Source organism: Leuciscus leuciscus (genome assembly GCF_965113295.1).
Source record: "Leuciscus leuciscus genome assembly, chromosome: 3".
Lineage (NCBI taxonomy): Eukaryota > Metazoa > Chordata > Actinopteri > Cypriniformes > Leuciscidae > Leuciscus > Leuciscus leuciscus.
In genome coordinates, this window is record NC_138727.1 from 21,591,229 (window position 1) to 21,608,239 (window position 17,011).

The window sequence follows — 17,011 nt, forward strand, 5'->3', positions numbered from 1 at the left end:
ATGAGCTTCCTCATGTCAGGTTATAGGCCTCATCCGGCCTTCTTGAATGTGAGTTCCCACTTACTGTGGTCACCAGGTTTCAGGCCTCATAGGCCTTCCTGAGTATGAGCTCCCACATACTGTGGTCACCAGGTTACAGGCCTCACAGGCCTTCCTGAGTATGAGCTCCCACATACTGTGGTCGCCAGGTTTCAGGCCTCACAGGCCTTCCTGAGTGTTAAGCTCCCACATTCAGTGGTCACCAGGCTTCAGGCTTCCTAAAGGCCTTCCTGGTTATGAGTTTTCACATGTCAGGTTACAGGCCTCTCCAGGCCTTCCTGAATGTGAACTCCCACGCACTGTGGTCGCTAGGGTTTAGGCCTCACTGGTTGTGAGCTTCCACATGTCAGGTTGCAGGCCTCATCAGGCCTTCCTGAATGTGAGCTCCCACGCATTGTCCATCAGGTTATAGGCCTCATCTGGCCTTCCTGATCATGGGTTCCCACATGCTGTGGTTGCCAGGTTACAGGCCTCACCGGCCTTCCTGAGTACGAGCTCCCACATGCTGTTGTCGCCAGGTTAGAGGCCTCACCAGGCCTTCCTGGATTCGGACTGGCATAAGTACACGCACTTTCGTTTTGTTTACTTTCTAAAATCCATATTTATGGTAAGGGTAATGCGCTTCCGCTTCATTCCCTTTTTTACGTGGCTCAGACTCCGGTTCTTCACCTCGAGTCCCACTCTAAATGCGTCTTGTTGTCACTATGTTTTACGACAGACGCCTCCCTTTTAAGCTATCTCCCACATTCTGTGGTTACAGGCCTTGTTAGGCCTTTCTGAAGGTAGCCCCACATTGTGTGGCTGTCAGGTTACAGGCCTCTCCGGCCTTCCTGTAAACAAGCTCCCACTTACTGTGGTCGCCAGGTTTTAGGCCTCACAGGCCTTCCTGAGTATGAGCTCCCACACACCGTGGTCGCAGGTCTTCCTAGTTATGAGCTTCCTCATGTCAGGTTATAGGCCTCATCCGGCCTTCTTGAATGTGAGTTCCCACTTACTGTGGTCACCAGGTTTCAGGCCTCATAGGCCTTCCTGAGTATGAGCTCCCACATACTGTGGTCGCCAGGCTTCAGGCTTCCTAAAGGCCTTCCTGGTTATGAGTTTTCACATGTCAGGTTACAGGCCTCTCCAGGCCTTCCTGAATGTGAACTCCCACTCATTGTGGTCGCTAGGGTTTAGGCCTCACTGGTTGTGAGCTTCCACATGTCAGGTTGCAGGCCTCATCAGGCCTTCCTGAATGTGAGCTCCCATGCATTGTGTCCATCAGGTTATAGGCCTCATCTGGCCTTCCTGATCATGGGTTCCCACATGCTGTGGTTGCCAGGTTACAGGCCTCACCGGCCTTCCTGGATACGAGCTCCCACAGTCTGTGGTCGTCAGGTCACAGGCCTCAGGGGCCTTCCTGAGAATGAGCTCCCACTTACTGTGGTCGTCAGGTTATAGGCCTCACTAGGCCTTCCTGAATATGGAGTGATGAAGTACATGCACCTTTTACTTCATCTATTTTTCTTAGACCCATGCTTATGGTAAGTCACACGACTAACGTCCTGTGTACTTTCTAAAATCCATTTTATGGTAAGGGTCATGCGCTGTACGCTTTGGTCCCTTCCTATGTGGCTCAGACCCTGGTTTTTCACCTCGGGTCCCACTCTAATTGCGTCCTGTCGTCACGTATATTACGACAGACGCCTTTCTCTAGCTAACTTCCACACTCTGATGAGCTCCCACACACTGTGGTCACCGTGTTACAGGCCTCACCGGCCTTCCCGAGTATGAGCTCCCACATGCTGTGGTCGCCAGGTTACAGGCCTCATCAGGCCTTCTTGGATTCAGAATGGCTAAGTACATGCACTTTCTTTCATGTACTTTCTATAATCCTTATTATGGTAAGGGTTGTGCGCTGTACGCTTAATTCCCTTTCTGAAAATAAGCTCCCACAGGTTGTGGTCCCCAGGTTACAGGCCTCACCGGCCTTCCTGATAGGAGCTCCCACATGCTGTGGTCGCCAGGTTAGAGGCCTCACCGGCCTTCCTGATAGGAGCTCCCACATGCTGTGGTCGCCAGGTTAGAGGCCTCACCGGCCTTCCTGATATGAGCTCCCACATGCTGTGGTCGCCAGGTCAGAGGCCTCACCGGCCTTCCTGAAGGTAAGCTCCCACATATTGTGATTGAATACAAGCTCCCCCATGTTGTGGTCGCCAGGTTAGAGGTCCTACCAGGCCTTCCTGGAGGTAAGCTCCCTTTAGGCCCTCACAGGCCTCCTCAGTGTTTTGAAACACAAACACTGGGTAGATCCATGGATCGAGTAGAGAAACTCCCCTCGCTGGCAAGGGTTGTAAAGCACTATGCTGAGTCATACTCTCCAGGATGTCCCGTCTCTGAGATCCGGGCTGAGTGGTTCACTGCCTGCTTCGCAGTCCCTTGGGTTGGATGCCTTTCTAAGGCAAGTGTCCAGAGGCTCTGTCTTCGGACAGACAGGAAGTGGCCAGACTGTAGTGTCTTATGTAGTGACACCAGGTCAGGCCTGCCTGGTGGCATTTCAGGTGGCACGTTCCCCTGAATAGTGACTGGCTGGGGTTCCCTCGGGTCCCCTAGCCACATTCCCTAGAAGGGACCCTTTCTAGTTTGAATTGTGGTCCTAGGCCTTTGAGCTGGCCCAGGTAAACCTTCCCTTAAAACTGTGAGGTTTTCTGTGGTATCCCTTAGCTTGGGCGATGACCGTAGGGAATGCTGTCACTGACAGCCCAGACCTGAGGGCATGCACTCCCCTTAGCATGGTGGCGTTGGTATATCGTTCCCCATAGCGTCATTCTGACGTAGTGTAGAGTTCCCTTTCGAAAGGGAACGTCTCAGGTTACGACTGTAACCTATGTTCCCTGAGAACAGGGAACGAGACACTAAGTCTTCCTGCCATGCCTCGGGGCCTGCCTGCAACAGTCCCTTCAGACGATAGGATGTTGTCATGTGTGCAAGGCTCCCCTTTATACATCCAGGTCGCGCGTTAATCAATCAAGCTGATGATTCACGGGCTGTCGCCGGTCAACATGATTGACGTGAGTTGATATTTATTTCAGACACCTGTCACGCCTGAGGCGTTCCCCATAGCGTCATTCTGACGTAGTGTCTCGTTCCCTGTTCTCAGGGAACATAGGTTACAGTCGTAACCTGAGACGTTCCTATGATATTTTGTTTAGGTGCTGTACCAAAATTAGCCACCGGGTGTCACCCACATTCCATTGATTGTTTTTTTTTAATGCATTATTCTGCAACAAATTAATCAATATCTGTCCAAATATCACTTCTATCACAAAATAGTCATCAAATATGAAACCTTGATACTCAGACCTTTCCGACGATTTGTGTTTTGTCAAAATTAGAAAAGATTTTCATTCATTCATTCATTCATTATTTATTTGTAGAGCACATTTAAAAACAACCCATGGTTGACCAAAGTGCTGAACAGGACAAAATAATCAATACAAGGAAATAGTAAAATTGCAAGAGCAGTCAATATGATTACAAGCATACTAAAATAAATAACACATAGAATATAATACATTTACAAGTTAAGAAAATAGATTAAGGATCAGCATTAAGAAAGTGTCTTTTAAGCTTTGATTTGAAAGTGGCAACTGACGACTCTAATCTAATTGATAATGGTAGGCTATTCCATAATTTGGGGCCTGCTATTTCAAAGGCTCGGTCACCTCGATGTTTCAGTCTCGATCGACATACAGAGAGCAATCCAAGGTTACTAGACCTAAGTGACCTGGGTGGGTTGTGGTAGTGTATTAGGTCCGATAGGTACCCCGGTGCTAGGCCGTGTAATGATTTAAAAACAAAAATTAAAAATTTTAACTCTATTCTCTTTTTGACTGGTATCCAATTTAGAGTGGTTAGGATAGGCGTAATGTGATCGAACTTTCGACTACCAGTCAACAGCCTGGCAGCAGCATTTTGTACTAATTGAAGGCGCCCAATTGATGATTGGTTAGCTCCAAAATAAAGTGAATTACAATATTCTAGTCGTGAAGTGATAAACGCATGAATGACTATTTCGAAATTCTTAGAAGAAAGAAAAGATTTTACTTTTGCGAGACGCCGTAAGTTTTTTAATATTTTGATAATAAAGTAGTTAAAATAAATGTTCTAATATGAAACCTGACACCGCCCACTAGGGGAGGAGCCCGCTAAACAAATTTAAAGTACTGTTTCCATGGTATTACAACATCCAATTTCAAAATAGTTTTCACAGAATTAATTAAGAGTTTGTAAGCTTTTGAATGATACCTAATTTATGATGATTACTAAAATATGTAAAAAATATTAAAAAAAGAGCGCCAAGCGTCCCACGGCACGATTACAAACCGTTCTCGCCCGGATTTCTAGCCCGTTAGCTAACCGTGCTGGTAAAATCCATGAAGTGACGTCACCATTCAGGATTGGCCACTTGTCTGTTGCCTGGCTACCAGTTTCTCTGTAGCTGGTTAAGCGTGCTATTTGAGTGAGGTAAACAAAGCAATAATACAATTAAAAGCAATAGCTGATCATTCTTCATAACGTGGTGGCTATTTACATCTCATATCATCAGTAAACCGTCATGTCACCAAGGCAACGACTGACGCGTTTGTATTACATTCCAAAGAGCGGCCGCTATCAGCCCCACAGTGGAAAATGAAAATGAAACTGTAACTATGGAGTCAATATAATGCCACATAGTTTTGCAAAACAAAAATAAAGTATTGAGCAAAAAAAAAAGTTTTGCAAAGAAAAATAAAGATTTGCAGAATAAAATAAAGTACTGCAAAAAGAAAGATATAATTAACTGCAAAAATCAATGACAGCTGTAATCCTATTTTTTCTCTGCAACATATTTTCCATACTCACACCTACTAAGTTATTCGCAACGCTGCTTTTATTCTGCGTTTCAGTGTGTGTGTGCTCGCAATATCGTTTTTCCTTTGGGCTTCACTTTTCTCTGCGTTTCTTTTCATGGCGCTGTTTTAACGTGGGGGTGGAGTCAAGAAACCCCTCGAAGTCACGTCATCAGCAGGAGACGCAGATTGCAACAGTTCAAGTCACCATGGCAGAGCAGAGGCATGCAGGTGGATTCCAGGTATGTACAGTTGATTGTTTCCCTTTATTTCACTAACATTAAAATGTGCATTGTTTTTCGTTTTTGTTTAACTTAATGCAATTAGTATTACCTAGGGTGACCACACGTCCTATTTTTCCTGCCCAAAATGTCCGGGATTCGGCTTTTGAATGAATGAATTAATAAATGAATGAATGAATGAGTGAATGAATGAATGGCGACTGTAGAAAGTAAAAGCCGAATCCCGGACATTTTGGGCAATCTCGAAATCCGCCACAGGGTGACCATACGTCCTCTTTTTCCCAGACATGTCCGGCCGGGATTTCGAGATTGCCCAAAATGTCTGGGATTCGGCTTTTGCTTTCTACAGTCGCCATTCATTCATTCATTCAAAAGCCGAATCCCGGACATTTTGGGCGGGAAAAAGAGGACGTATGGTCACCCTAGTTAATACTAATCGCATTAAGTTAAACAAAAACAAAAAAACAATGCACATTTTAATGGTAGTGAAATAAAGGGAAACAATCAACTGGATCCACCTGCATGCCTCTGCTCTGCCATGGTGACTTGAACTTTTGCAATCTGATTCTGCGTCTCCTGCTGATGACGTGACTTCGAGGGGTTTCTTGACTCCACCCCCACGTTAAAACAGCGCCATGAAAAGAAACGCAGAGAAAAGTGAAGCGCAAAGGAAAAACGATATTGCGAGCACACACTAGACTGAAACGCAGAATAAAAGCAGCGTTGCAAATAACTTAGTAGGTGTGAGTATGGAAAATATGTTGCAGAGAAAAAATAGGATTACAGCTGTCATTGATTTTTGCAATAAATTATATCTTTCTTTTTGCAGTACATTATTTTGCAAATATTATTTTTTTCTCAATACTTTTTTCCCCCTTTGCCATTTTTTATTTTTTATTGCTCAATACTTTTTTTTTTACTTTTTTTCTTTTTTCTTTACTTTTTTCTTTTGCAAAACTATGTGGCATTATATTGACTCCATACGTAACCGTACCAGTGACGCAATGAGAACCGTTCAGCCCGACGGTGGAAAAGCAGCTACTGACACTTTTGTATTTGTAGAGCTACTTTACAGCAGAATTGAATTCTATTTGCACCATTGATCATCATTTAAAACAATCTGTACTGTATAAAGCGCTATATACATAAAGGTGACTTGACTTGACTTAACTTAACTTAAGGCAAGACAAGAATAGATCATGGTAAGAGTATGGAAGCACCCAAATAAGTTTAGATCAATTGTGTTTGTTTATTGTTAAATTCATGCTAAAATGTAAAATACTACAGCTACAATAAGTTTCTTTATCATTTATTTAATTAGTTATGCTGAAAAACATAACTGAATCAAAATTGAAGTGTTTATTTAATAAAAGAACAGATTATCTTTTAAATAAAAGACCCACATCTCAAAATTCGATCAACCACAAATGGATAGAAAAACAATCCGTTTCACGGTCACAATATGGAAGAAAATATTCACTACTTTAGTTTCACTGCGACTATCCATAACTTCACAAAATTCTTCATGCAAGTCACCTTAAAACAACTTTCCAGTTTATATAATTTCTAATGTATTAAACATTCCTCTTAGATTATTCTCATCCTTTTAAGGTGAAATTCCTTTGCTAGTGACCTGAGATAAAAAGAAAGAGGGGTCATCAGACACTCGCATACACTTTAAGTTGCATGACCAAAGTAAATATATCATTGGTACCTTGTGTAAAGATCACTAACAAAGTTTGCTTTTCTTTCTGGATGTTCTTTCATCACTTCTCTGGGAACAGGGCGCTGATAAGCGTTTCCACGCCAACCTGGCACCTGTAGCATTATTGTGGCCTGACATTTCGCCCATCAGCCAATAGGAAAAGGCTGACTTCTCCCACCACTTAAACCCCACAGCAGGAGGAACGCCTCAGTAAGCCGGGTCGCTCCCCAAATGCCCGTAAATATTGGTCTTTGCCTCACAGCTATTTGAAGAAAGAAAAAAAGGAGGGGGAGGGGGGGGGGATCTCCTCCAAAGATTATATGGGACTTTTCAGGGGTGAACATATAGATTTTCCTGACAAGAAGGCCCTCTATTATTCTGACCTTAGCCAAGGCGAACTCTGGCGGAGACAGCAAGCGCACCTTTCAGCTTGAGTGGCCAGGGCCAGGAGACTTGTCGAAAGGCTTTCTGAAAGGGAGGAAAGCTTGTTTACCGCTGCTATGACACGGCAGCCCTGCTGGGCGGGAAATGCAGGGCCCTGAACCCTGTTATTATTAACAAGGACAAAGAGAACAAGCCAGCCCCAGACCAGTTGCCAATGTGACAAGTATGGATTTACTGCTCAGAAATTCACAAGAGGACAGTCAGCCTTTAAACGAAAAAGACAGAGAATGAGACAGAGAAGTGAAACAAAGCAGAGTGCTAATGAAGGCCTGTTCAGATTGAGTGACCAATGTTTCGTGTCTGAGTGACATCACGGCATACAGGGGGGCGTTTAAAGTACCCGGCACGCATCCACCTGGGCAAAAAAAATAATCAATACGAACTGGAGGATGAGTACTCCGCACCGCTGGAAACGTTGACTGTCACTGAGCCTTACAAACTGAAGTATCTGACAGACAAAAACACAGACTAGATTAGTTTACTTGAGATTTAAAAGGAGGGAAATGCAGGAATGAAGAAGAGGGCAGCAGAGAAGAGAACAGGGTAAGAGAGAGAGGCATGAAAAGTCAAAAGAGAGACATGGATGATTGGTTTAGTGAAGAGCGTGAGTTCTTCAGCAGCCTTCTCTCCCGCTGCCTCATTGCCTCTGCAGACAGTCAATGTGTGTGTGCGTGTGGATGATGAAGGATGGAGGTCAGATAGAGGGTAGCGGTCAGAGGATAACATCTGACTCTACCTGCTATGAGCTCCTTCATGCCGAAACTTTAACAGACAGACACACACATATGCAAATACACGTTATTATTCACTGATGTGTCAAAGAGCGGACAGTGTCTCAGATTACGATAGTTTTGAATTTAGAATTAGCTTTTTCATTACGTTTTATTTGTATTTATAATGTTCAATGTTTTAATGTTGTTTTTGGGGTTTTTATTTTAACTTAATTTTAGCACAGCCAAAGTTAATGTGCTAAATTATATAATTTAACAGCATTTAGTTTCTAAGAACAGGCTAGTGTTATCACTATCTACTGGCATTTTGATGCTTCATGCAGGTCATAATATTTTTTTGAATTATTTAATTACATATAATTTTTTTTTCTAATAATTTTGGAGGCATTAAAACTGTATTGTAGTTTAGTTTCAGTTTTTTTCCCAATTACATTAAAATGTTATTCAAAAAAAATATATATATATTTAATTTTATATAACTTTTTTATTTAATTTTTGTAAACAATAGTTATATTTTGTTGTATGACAACATTGCACACCTTCTATGTGCTTTTTCTATGTCTAAAGAAGCAGGAGATTGTCGCTCAAACGTTGACATAAGGACACAAATCTCCTAAGAGGTGTCCAAAGAGAAGATAAGAGAATCACAGTAACAGAATAAAGTAAGTATTTGGTGTTCACCTTAAGCACAAGTAATTCCTGCAGCCGCTGAATCCTTTGCTCTGGACTGTCTGCTCCATCACTGTTGCCACCACCTGGAGACAGAGACCTGGGGCCCTGTTGAAGACAGAAAGAAAACAATAAAACATTAGAAAACATATTTTATCAACACAATAGCCAAGTTTTTAATTATCAAAAGCCAAAGATGAGCAATAGCCCTTCACGTATGAACACACAAACATCAGCCGACACACTCTCCAAAATCTAGCAGGGGACACGGGCTGAATCGTGAGGAGGAGCACACACGGCATGCTGCTGAAGGGTTCTCTGTGCAGGGACCTAATGAGCATGTTCATTTCCATTTACATTGTTTCTTTGACAATAATGATGTCCCATTAGGGGAGACTAAAGGGTTATAGAGTGAGAAACGCGCCAGGCCTCATTACCAAAGGTGGGGAGGGAGGCGCCTTTAATTGCTCTATCAGGGCCCAGAGTTACACTTGATAGGACAACAGAAGCAGACTTTGGGGAGAAAGAAAAAAAAAAAAAGGAGAGAGAGAGAGAGAGAGAGAGAGAGAGAGAGAGAGAGAGAGAGAGAGAGAGAGAGAGAGAGAGAGAGAGAGAGAGGGCTCTCTCTGAAGTACCTAAAACTAGTGGAGAGAAGTGTGCGACTGGAATGGCAAATCTGGTCAGGTCGGTGAAGGAAGGCCAGATGGCAGAAACAACTGAGAAAGAGTGAAACTACAAAATGGCAGACGCACCACTACAAATCGAGAGATGGAGATCTTCAGGGACCAGATCAAAAACACTTAATCTAGGGAAAAAAACAGTAATACTTCAGAGAACTGAAAAGATCCTTTAAAAGCTGATTAGCTCTTGAATAGGCAGCCGTTGAGTGCAACTAACTAGAGTCACTTGCTTGGAGCTCTTAGTCCAAAAGGATCTACCTATTGATGTGTCAAGTCATTAACAGCATAGCTGAACTTTCCTCTGACACATGTCCCAAAACCAGACTTAACATTCTCAGCATTCACAGGAACAGTGGTGTCCTCATCATCAAAGACTTCCACTCTGCAAGGATTAGCAAAAGAGTGAAATTAAAGCTTACAAAGAAGCAGCAATCAATACCTGAATATTGAGAACAAAGAAACAGTTTCAGCAGTCATGAGTGACTGAGAGTGGATGAGAAATCCTTACTCTTCCTGCACTTGCTCATTTGCAGGGATGCAAACTCATCAGGGGTGGAAAAAGCTGACAAAGATGTGACCCCCCTAAAGGGATCCAGGGGCATGCACCCTAGGATCTTTTTTTTCTTCAAAATATCAGCTTTAAACATAGGGTAGGCAATTTTTTTTATAAACATTCTTTGTTATACTGGTTTTAAACTATTTTCACATCCTGAATAGAAGTGATACAAGAAGAGAATATTAAAACTATTAATACTAATAAATCTATCTTCTGTGGAAGTCCCAGGATTAAAACATTTTCGTCCAATCAATGTCCTAGACTGCCTGTCAACATTTCCATACATCCACGCACCTTGCTAGGGCAAACATTGCAGATTGTCAGTGCGTTCCATGAGGCTATGCAGAGTTGTGGACAGACAGCCACTGAGCACCAAAAACAAACAGCAGCAGCTGTTTACATTTCCTCCTGAACCAAAACAATGAGCTTATGATTAAGGCTGAACGATTTTGGAAAATAATCTAATTGTGATTTAGTTTTACCAATATTGCGATTGCGATTTAATATGCGATTATATTTTAAGCTCTTTATCTTTTCTATTATTCAACAAAAACAAGCAATAAATCATTGTAAAATAGGGAGGGGAATCTTTAGGCACTTCATGAGCCGATCAAATTTTTTTCTTATTAATTAATTGATCTTATTAATAAAACTTAAAATATTTAATTACATATGTAATTATAAGTAGGCCTACTTATAATAATTACACATTAAAAAACTAAATTAATACAATTACATGTTAATAATTTTAACTAATATAGCTTCAAAACAAATAACAAAGAGGGGAAAAAAATATTACAAGCAATAAACAAAGAGTGCTTTCAGCATTTAAGAGTAGGCTGTCTGAACGTTTTCATCTCTTTTAAAATTATAAGATGTGGTTTGTCCTGTCTGTCTAATAACTTAAGACTGTGTCACATTAATTTCGCGTCATAAAAGCAATTTGAGATGCAAGTACATTTAACCACGTAGACGGAGTCGCTCACAGCCGCATGCTCAAGCGCTCTTCGCAAAGCGCGTGAGTTTTTGAAATTGAAAGCAGCTTCGGTTGGTGATTTTCATATTTTTAATATATAAGCCAACTGCATTCCAAAAGACATATGATGCCTTCGTAGAGCATTTGTAAGTAAAATACCGGCGGGCAAGACCATGCAGGCGCGCACTACAGAAGTAACATCAAGCAAACCGCGCATATCTCATATCTTGTGCAATGAAGCACGTGAATGTTCTTGTAATTTCGCTTCAACTTTTCCGAACTTTATGAAAGATTCTTTTTTTGGAAGGTTCGAGTGGTGTTGTGTGTGTGTGTGTGTGTGTGTGTGTGTGTGTGTGTGTGTGTGTGTATGTGTGTGTGTTTATGAGACAAAGGAATTACAAGCAAGCAGAACACGGTTGTTTACAAAGCACAAGTAGCGTCATCATGTATCTGTGTTTAAAACTAAGCTCAGACATAAATCTGAAATTATCTTAATCGATATAGAATCGTTGGAGAGAATCTATAACACAATATCACATAAATTAAACAAACTGTTATTTCCTGTAGCCTATGCCAGGCCTATATGCGAAGCGTGCCAAGTTGATGCTTCATCTGCAGTGCAGAATGGTTTACTCACAGACTGTAAAAGCAGCTTTTGCAGTAAAAAAAAACAACGCATTTCATCATATCGCGATATTATCGCAAAAGCAATTAATCGTTCAGCATTCATGCCATAATTATGGTGTCGTCACCATAATTACGAGATGGCAACCCATGATGTTCTACTCGAAGCTGTTCACATCCTCAGTCTCGGATTAATGCGTTTCAATGTCAACACTATCAACACCGAAATGAATCTGCAGCAGTCAGGTGGTACAAGTCAGAGCTCTGTAAGTTGTTTATGTATATTATTATTGTAATGTTATGTGCTTGTTATGTGTTTATTATTAATGTATGTCTCTCGTGATGCTTTGCAGACTCTGCTGTGGGCGTTCATGTGTTTTGAAGGAGGCGTGGCTTTAGAGAGCGCTGTGAAGAGAGGGTGGGATCTCATGCTTTCAAAGCTAGTTTGATATTGCTAGCCTCTCTGCAATTGCCTACCCTACCTTTAAAATTAGGATTTAAGTCGATTTAACATGACGATTAAGGATATAAGGGAAAATCCCCCTAGATTATATATATATATATATTTTTTTTTTTTTTACTTATTGGTTTGTTTAATAACCAATAAAGGTTTATATATATGCATTTAGAACCAGCAGGTGTAAACTTTTTGAATTTGAAGATCAGGGAATTTTTTTTACTTATTTTGTCTTCTGGAAAATATGCTAATCTTCTGTAGCCTCTGAAGGGCAGTACTAAATAAAAAAAATATATGATCTTTAAACAAAAACAAGAGAAATGTACACATCTTCATCCAGTTCAAAAGTTTTCACCCAAGAAGAAGTGCGATTTTGTTCTACATCAGATATATAATGATGATATACAGCCATATTGCACACTACGGGCCCTATCTTGCACCCAGCGCAATTGACTTTGTACACCGACGCATGTATCATTCCTATTTTGCACCCGCGCACAGCGAACTTTTCCCTCCACAGACGCACGTCGGTAAACTAGCAAATGCATTTGCGCTCCCCGGGTGCGGTTCAGCGCAAAGAGGAGGCGTGTTCCGGCGCAAACGTATTTTGCTGGTTTAGAAAACAATTCCGCCACTGACCAGGAAAAACTTAGTGTAAAGTCAGTGGCGCGTTGCACATGCTATTCATATACTATTTTAAGGGCGCATGCTTGGCCATAACCAATGTAGCGTGTGCACAACGCGCATACACTTGACTTATCTCATCTACACACAGACGCAGCAGTTCTCATTTTTAGAAAACCATACATTATTGCAAGGAAAAATATTAATATTGTTGTGTCCATGAAGATGTGAAAAAATAGGCCTAAATCTAGCTTACATATTTACCCAAATTATTATACACCTGTTTAACCGAAGCTAATTTGGGTGTGTTTCTCCATCCCCAATGTCACTTCTCTGTGTTTTACGGCCCTGAGGAGAACGTCGGTCTCCTCGGCTGTGAACCGCTCCTTATCCGCCGTTATAATATCAATCCGCCATGGAACAAGCGCGCCTGCTCTTAAAGGGAATGTGAGATGTCGCTCTGATTGGTTTATTTCACGTTACGCCCAAACCACACCTATGAATAATGAACCTATTTCAGACCAACCCATTTTAGATTTGCGTCGGGCGCAAGAGTCATTTATCCCGCCGGTATAATAGCAACAGCGCCCAAGACCCGCCCACAAAGTTACTTGCGTTTCGTGCTTGATACTTGCGTTTCAGATCGTTAAAATAGGGCCCTACGAGTGTGATATTGTGTTTATACAGTTCAAAGACACAACATTAAAGTTATATAAAAATATAAACTTATGAAATTTTGCCCTCAGCCATAACTATTAGCTCTGGAACAAATAATAGATTAATGAGACCAAAGATCGCCTGTTAGATATACCCAAAATTAATTATATCCTATGTTAAACCACTATAGACATCCAAGCCAGCGGCAATTTCCAGAAGAAATGGTCAAGGTAAGGCTGTTCTCCAATGGGTACATGAGTGTTGAGCTCACATCTCCGAAAACATTAAAGCAAATTTTCAAATAGGCGCTATCTTTTAAATTAAACCATATAACTTTAAACAACTAGCCTACATTCTCGCCTAAAAAAACTCTTACAAAAAACTACTGTTGTAGTTTGTAAAAAAAACTACAATAACAGCAGTATTTGCAAAATTATAGTGTGTTTGCTTCTCCATGACACTCGCTGTGAGAAATGCTGCAAGCAGAGTGATACAAACGGTGAAACGGATCCCTTTGTGATACTGGTTTCATTAGCCGCGTTTCCACCGCAGGAACTTTCCCAAGGAACTAGGAACTTTGGGCTGGTACTCGATGTGTTTACACCGCAGGAACCAGGGTCTAAATGAAGTTCCGGGTAAATATTTCCCCCTCCGATAGTCCCTGCTCATGAGGTAGTACTTTTTCAAAGTTCAGGAACTTTCAGGGGTGGGACTTGTGCGCTGCACAAGCTGATTGGTTGTGTTCACGCCGCATTTTGGTTGGATCACACCACGCAGCATTTATTTATTTTTAACCTCCCTTTTTAAAAAATCTATTGCGGTTCATGTCGTGGCTTCATGCAGTAAGAGTTGTCTGTCTGCAAATATGGAATTTAATAAAAAAACTGGTGGACTGGCGAGGAGTTTCAGGCTTTATTAAGGGAATTTGTGGAAGAGTAAACTTTCTGCGCGTTCGTCCCAGCCATCTCACGGTCAATGTCCGCAAAGCTGATAACATACAAATTTTATATCTAACGTTAGCATTACGAGCTTACTGAACACGCTTTATCAGTGCTAGTCTCTTTTCTGCCACAGCTTTTATTATTAAGTCATTATGTTTACACATTGTCATCTATTGCAAGGCACTCTAAACCATGTTACAAATTTACTATAACAGGATTGAAATATAGCGCTTTGAGGTTAGTAACAAACAACTATTTACAAGACTATTCACTATTTATGATTGATAGACGGGGTTCAGGCTTTTTTTTAAGCGTATTTGCGAAAGAGGAAATTTTTTGCGCGTTCGTCCCAGGCATCTCACAATAACTGATAACATACCTTGTCTAATTTTATACGCATACGAGCTTTCTGAACACGCTTTAGTATCAGTGCTCGTCTATTTTGTTTTGTTAATTACCTCGTTAGTAAACCAATACACAACTGCAGCACAGTTTGAAACTCCTCCATACTTATTATAAATGTGGCGCTCAAAACTGATTACTGTCCGTCGCAGACTGGGAGGAGCAGTTGCGCGCAGTTTACCCTATGAGTTTACCTTCCCGGTACTTTAGACCGCGGTGTAAACACAGAAAGCAACCGGTCTGGGGCAAAAAAAGTTCCTGGGAAAAAAGTTCCTGGGACAAATTGTTCCGGGTAATTTCGGTGGAAACGCGGCTATTGAAGCACAAACACACACACCACTCACACAGAGATCGGAGATCGCGCTGTGCATACACAGAAACATGCAGGAGAACAGAAAATTGTTGTCAACGTTGCAGTGTGACATATTAATAAAACAGCTTTGCTACTGAATCGCTACATTATACTTCTCAGCAACGAGGGAGTCACTTTACTGTTAAAACTTAGTAGAAAGATGCCACACAGATGCAGGCAATTCACACATGCATCTCTCATTTCTCCCTCCCTGGCATTTACTGCATACCAAGCCATCGCAAGACACAAAAAAAACATTGGATCATGAGCAGCTTGCGTTAGAACCGTGCAGCGCAAAAAAAGTTTTGGTTCTCACTTCACTGCCTGTGACTCCTCACAAACCTCCTCCTGAATTCAAAATCTCAATGGATTCTAGACAAATGATCCATTTTGGATTTAAAATGGCGAATTTCGCCAAAAGGTGGCACGTTTTTTTTAATCTACATAAATAATTCTACAATTCTACATACAGTATGAACAGTTAACTAAATGGTTAAACTAAATGGTTCACCCATGAAAATTCTGTTATCATTTATTCAACCTGATGTAATTCTAAACCCATGCTACTTTTTTAACAAAAAGAGCTTTTTTTTTAAAGAATGTACTGCTTGCTCTTTTCCACTGACTTACAATGAATGTGGACTGGAGCTTTAACACTTCAAAGTTTGGAGTAAAGTATTTCTTTAAGCACTTTTCAGAGGACATGCCCCATCATGATCATGTTAAATGGAGAGTAATAAGTCTATCAGCATTATTATGGTGATAAGTATGAGGATAGGATAAGTATGAGGATTAATATGTTGGCTTGAACTGTAGAAAGAGAAAGATTTTCAGTTGTTAGTGTCAGCTACATAATCAAACTAATAAAAGTACATGCCTCCAGCTAAAATATGTCTGTATACATACACATGACTTTGTGCCCTCATATGCAATGGTAAATGGAATGCAATGCATGGATCTACTTTATCTTATCTAAAAAATATTCAGTGTAGTGATATAACTTATTATGATCACACTTATAAAACATTTCTGTGTGTCTAGGTTCCTGTCATGCATGAATTCTAGGGATAGAGACACACACAATCACATGATAAATGTTACCTTTAAAAAATTGTCTGGAAGGCTGTGTTTAATACACTGCCACTTGCATTAAGAAGATAATGGAAGACAATGATAATGATAAGAAGATAATGTTTGCCATGGAACTTATAGGGTCAGCTTTTCAATATAAAACTATATCACAGACTACTTCAAACACAAGGCCTTTTAATTTTATTGAATAAATTAAATAAAAATCAGTGTACTTAATACTAGGGTTGTAAAAATCAGTTGTACTGTAAAATTAGGGCTGCACGATTTGGAGAAAATGTCATATTGCGATTATTGAGGTCAATATTGCGATTGCGATATAATAAACAAAATGGTTTCATGAGTCAGCTTGCTTGGTTCTCAAGGAAAATGCATACACAGATTAGTGATAATGCTGAAATGTGTATTTCTCAACTCAAACTAGCAACAACAACTAAATGCACAGTGTTTTCAAATTAAAATAATATTTTTTACAAAATTAAATAATGACATCTTTGCATTACTGCAAACTTGTTATTGTCTCAATAGTACAATAGTATAAAATAAATGGAACAATAAATAAGATCATTTGTATGCTCATGAAAATAAGATATTTTGAACATTCTGTCCAGACAAACAGGGACATTTAAGCATGATGCAACATACTGTATGCTTTGTATAAACTCAGTCTGTGGATAATTTTTGGTGTAAGTGAACATTTTTAACAGAATTTTGTTGAGGTTATTGACAACTTGTTACAATGTTTACATGGTACAATAACTGGTAGGCTACTGTTTTTATTATTGCTTGACACAAATTTCACGATTTTAATTCAAATCTTGTGATTTGATTCCGATCTTGATTCAATATCAATTCATTTGGATAAATATTAGGTACAGTAAATACATGTTCATTTTTCTCAAAAAAAAAAAAAAATCTCACCTAATGCTGTAAACATACAGAGAGCCCTGTC

General features: G+C 40.6%; 1 protein-coding gene across 5 annotated transcripts in view; it reads right to left on the minus strand.

Moving 5' to 3' along the window:
* cntln (centlein, centrosomal protein) overlaps positions 1-17,011 on the minus strand; it is a 154,135-nt gene that overhangs the window by 80,245 nt on the left and 56,879 nt on the right. For all 5 annotated transcript variants that reach the window (XM_082165635.1, XM_082165638.1, XM_082165637.1 and 2 more), the window contains one exon: positions 8,714-8,809. In XM_082165635.1, the coding sequence (XP_082021761.1) occupies positions 8,714-8,809 (96 nt within the window). The remainder of the gene's footprint in view (positions 1-8,713; positions 8,810-17,011) is intronic.